Genomic DNA, 3,407 nt, shown 5'->3' on the forward strand with positions numbered 1-3,407 from the left:
TGGCGTCCCTGAACTTGGGGCCGGCCTTGAGTCTGTGTTCTCGTGACCGGCTGGGGGTTGGTTGCTAACCTCTGTGACCTGGCAGCGCACTTCAACTGGGTTGGTTGATTGGGAAGGCAGTGGTTCTCGCACTTGAGCCCAGATTGTTAGCTGTTTAAAGTCCATCAGGGGCTCAAAGCGATCTAGCAAATCTTTGCCAATGAGGAGAGGATAGGTATCCATTGGTGAGATGTACACAGGGTGTACCAGACTCATGGGACCGATGGTAAGGTGTATGGGGGCTATTTGTTCCAGTCGGACCTCAGTTTGGCTGTATGACTGCACGTTCAATACACATCTCTGTGGCTTGAGAGTCCGATTCTGTCTCTTAGCTCCTTCCGAGAGTCTGTGAAACAACTGGGATGACATCAGCGTGAGGTCAGATCTGGTGTCAACAAGGGCCTCTAATCTCACCTCATGTTCCAAGGTGATGGCTAGATAAAGTTTCCTGGCCACTCCTTTCTCGATCAGGTTTCCCAGGAGACTTGGTACGGGGGCCTGTGTGGTGACTGACAAGCAGTTAGGGCTGATTTCCGGGTTGTTCGGTTCGGAGACAGACAACTAGCACAGCACTTTCGGGTACCTTGGGATCTTGATCGATGATGGGCTGGAGTATTTTGGTTTGTTCTGGGTGATCAGCTGTCAACTGGGGTGCATTTTGAGAGTTTGCCTCAGAGTTTGTGGGGGCATTGGCAGAGGTCTGGGAATTGTCTTTAGGAGGAGGGCATTCTGAAGGTTTGTTGATTTCTGCCACTTGTAGTCACGAGGAGTCTGGCATATCCTCTTCGTTTGGCTTGTTAGGCCCTTTTTGAATCAACTCCTTTAATATCTTCAAGATCTCTGCCGACTCTGAGGTCTCTGTACTTTTCTGCTCTGGGGACAGGTGAGAATTGGGCTTGTCTCGGGGGCGTTGAGGTGCATTCCTCAGATGACTGTTTGGGCTGGTTGTGCCTGCTGGTGCGGGTCGGTGACGCCTAGGTCGGCGATTAGTTTCCCATGCAGCACTGTCCCTTGGGTCGTCTGACCAGCGGGGTCTGCCCCTGGGCCTCTCGGGGTGCCCTGTCGGATGCTTGGCTCGAGCACCCAAGTAGTCATACCATTCAGTGGCTGTAAAGTCCCTTGTCTCTCTGTTACCAGGCCTAGCACTGTGATGCGGTTTGGCGCCCTCTAGAGTCAGCTCTGGGTAGTGTTCAGAGACAGGGAAAATAACAGGATTTTTAACAGTCTTTTCAGAGGTAGTCTTGTGCTTAACATAGGCCTTATGGGCCATGTCCCGCAGCTGTTGAGTGGTCATGGTGCGGGGGCATGCCATATCTCCTAAGTGATGACTTACACTAGGATGCAGGCTACGCAGGAAAAGAGTTCTAAAGTTAAAATCCTCCTCCATTTCTGGCTCATTTCTGGCCCCAATGTAGGTTTGTCTCAGTCTATTATAATAAGCCGGTGGGGTTTCGAGACGGCCCTGTTTGAGGTCCATGGCAGCAACCAGTCCCTGCTCAGACTCTGGGTCTGAAAACTCCTTTATTATAACCTGCTGCAGTTGCTTGTAATCCCTTTTTACAGTGTCTGACTGCCGGTCCAGGAAGCTGCGCACCTCGCGGCTGGAGGTAATCCTGAGCAAATACAGTCTGTCTCTGGTGGAAACATTTACCATGGTTTCCAAATGAAAGTCAATATCCTGCACGTAGGCATGTACGTCGTGTCCTCCTGCAGGGTTTGGGGTAAACATGGGGATGTTTCTGGCCAGCTTGTCAATGTCCTTGGGAGCCATGACGTGGGTCGTTGTAGGGGTTCTGTGGAGACTGGGAAGTCTGTTCCAACTTGTCGGGGGAGATTCAGTGGTGTCTTTTCCCCCACTTTGTTCAGCCTGGTAGGCATACTTCAGTTCTCTTTGCACTGTATCAAATTCAGCTTTGAGCTGGTCTTGTTGCTGAGCCAAGGCTTGGACTTCAGCTCGGGCTGCTTGAAAGTGTCTTTTGGAGGCTTTGGCTTTTGCCTCTCTCTCTTTCAATTTGGTTTCCGCTCGTTTTAAAAGAGTCTCTGCTTCTTGGAGCTTGCATTTCAGGTCACGCGGGCCTGTTCCAATCGTTTTCTGCGCTCGGTGTCTGTACGGAGGTCGGTTAAAGTTTCCTGTAGCCTTTCCACCTCCTCCTTTAGCTCTATGTGCACTCCTCCGTTGCCGGCTTCTTGGCCTCCAGGGTCAGTTGATCTAGGCGATTCTGAGTAGCTGCCTGGTTCCTGCGAGCCTCCTAAGCCTGAAGCTTTAGTGCTACTGTGTCTTGCTCCAGGAGAGTAACGTTTCCGTCGCTCAGCTTCACCTGGGCGATGAGGTTGTGGGCAAGGGCCCCGATGATCTTGACCAGCTCCTTGTGGGTGTAGCTCTGTACTGGATCGTAGGCCATCAGCCGGTTCAAGTTGTCATCCAGCTGCTCCCGGGTCCAGTCCGGTAGGTCCCTGGTCGCCTCGGGCAGGAGGGCCTCCGTCATTGCGCTCAGCCAGGCCCCTAGCTGGTCCCAGTGGGTGGCAGGACTGGATGATCTGGACATGCTGGCGCACTGGGGGGCGAGAGAGAAAAGCACAAGAGGCCAATGCAAGTCCCTACAAGTTAAGAGAGCTCTGTACTACTCCTATGTCATGTGTTCTGCAGCTAACTTGGGTGAACAGTCAGTGGCGCAACTTATTTGTGTTTAAATAACACCTATTTATCCTGGCGGTGCGTTGGCAGGGCAGATAGTAGGTGTGTGTGTGGGTATGTTGGTACAGGGAAAGAGTCTGAGCAAATGTGTCGATGGGTTGAAACTTAGGGGGTCATTCTAATGACTGGGGTAGTTTATGTCATCAACATATTACTGAGAATTCCCTGATGGCTCATGCAGATTAAGTCTTCTTGAAAATTAAAGGTAAAACAAGACAGGATTAAATCAATAACAGAACAAAAATGATGAGACAGGAAAATGAATAGAGAGGGTTGCCTTAGTTCGGCTGGTTGGCAACACTAGTGTTATGACGGGGCCCGCAGGTAGGGGGCGCTATGGTGTCACATAGGCTAGGGAGGCAGCTAAGCTCAAAACAACAAGGCCAAACTAAACAGTTTAAAACGGGGTTGGAAAGGAGCGTTTCTACTTCTCTTTCCGCCTATAGCAACTCAGTAGGTGCTGTACCTCATTTAATAGACCTGGGCGTGAGGGGCCTCCAGGTGGGTCCTCGTAAAGCAAGTCCAACTCTCCGGTCTTTCTGGACACACAGCGGCAGACCCCTCAGATCCCTTGCCCTACACGCCACTCAGGTGCGACCACACAAACAGTCACAACTCTCAGCCCAACCTGGCAGTACCTAGTGAGTAACCGACTGACGGGCACAGAGAAAAT

At 51.4% G+C, this 3,407-nt stretch overlaps 1 protein-coding gene across 1 annotated transcript; it reads right to left on the reverse strand.

Moving 5' to 3' along the window:
* Positions 1 to 793: 793 nt before the first annotated feature.
* On the reverse strand, positions 794 to 2,236 carry LOC130549461 (uncharacterized; the record flags this gene model as incomplete). Its single annotated transcript, XM_057326673.1, has 1 exon — positions 794 to 2,236. A coding segment is annotated over one exon (1,437 nt), but the record flags the coding sequence as incomplete, so codon positions are not given.
* Positions 2,237 to 3,407: the final 1,171 nt, after the last annotated feature.

This window comes from Triplophysa rosa, unplaced genomic scaffold, assembly GCF_024868665.1.
Source record: "Triplophysa rosa unplaced genomic scaffold, Trosa_1v2 scaffold121_ERROPOS1305309, whole genome shotgun sequence".
Classification (NCBI taxonomy): Eukaryota; Metazoa; Chordata; class Actinopteri; order Cypriniformes; family Nemacheilidae; genus Triplophysa; species Triplophysa rosa.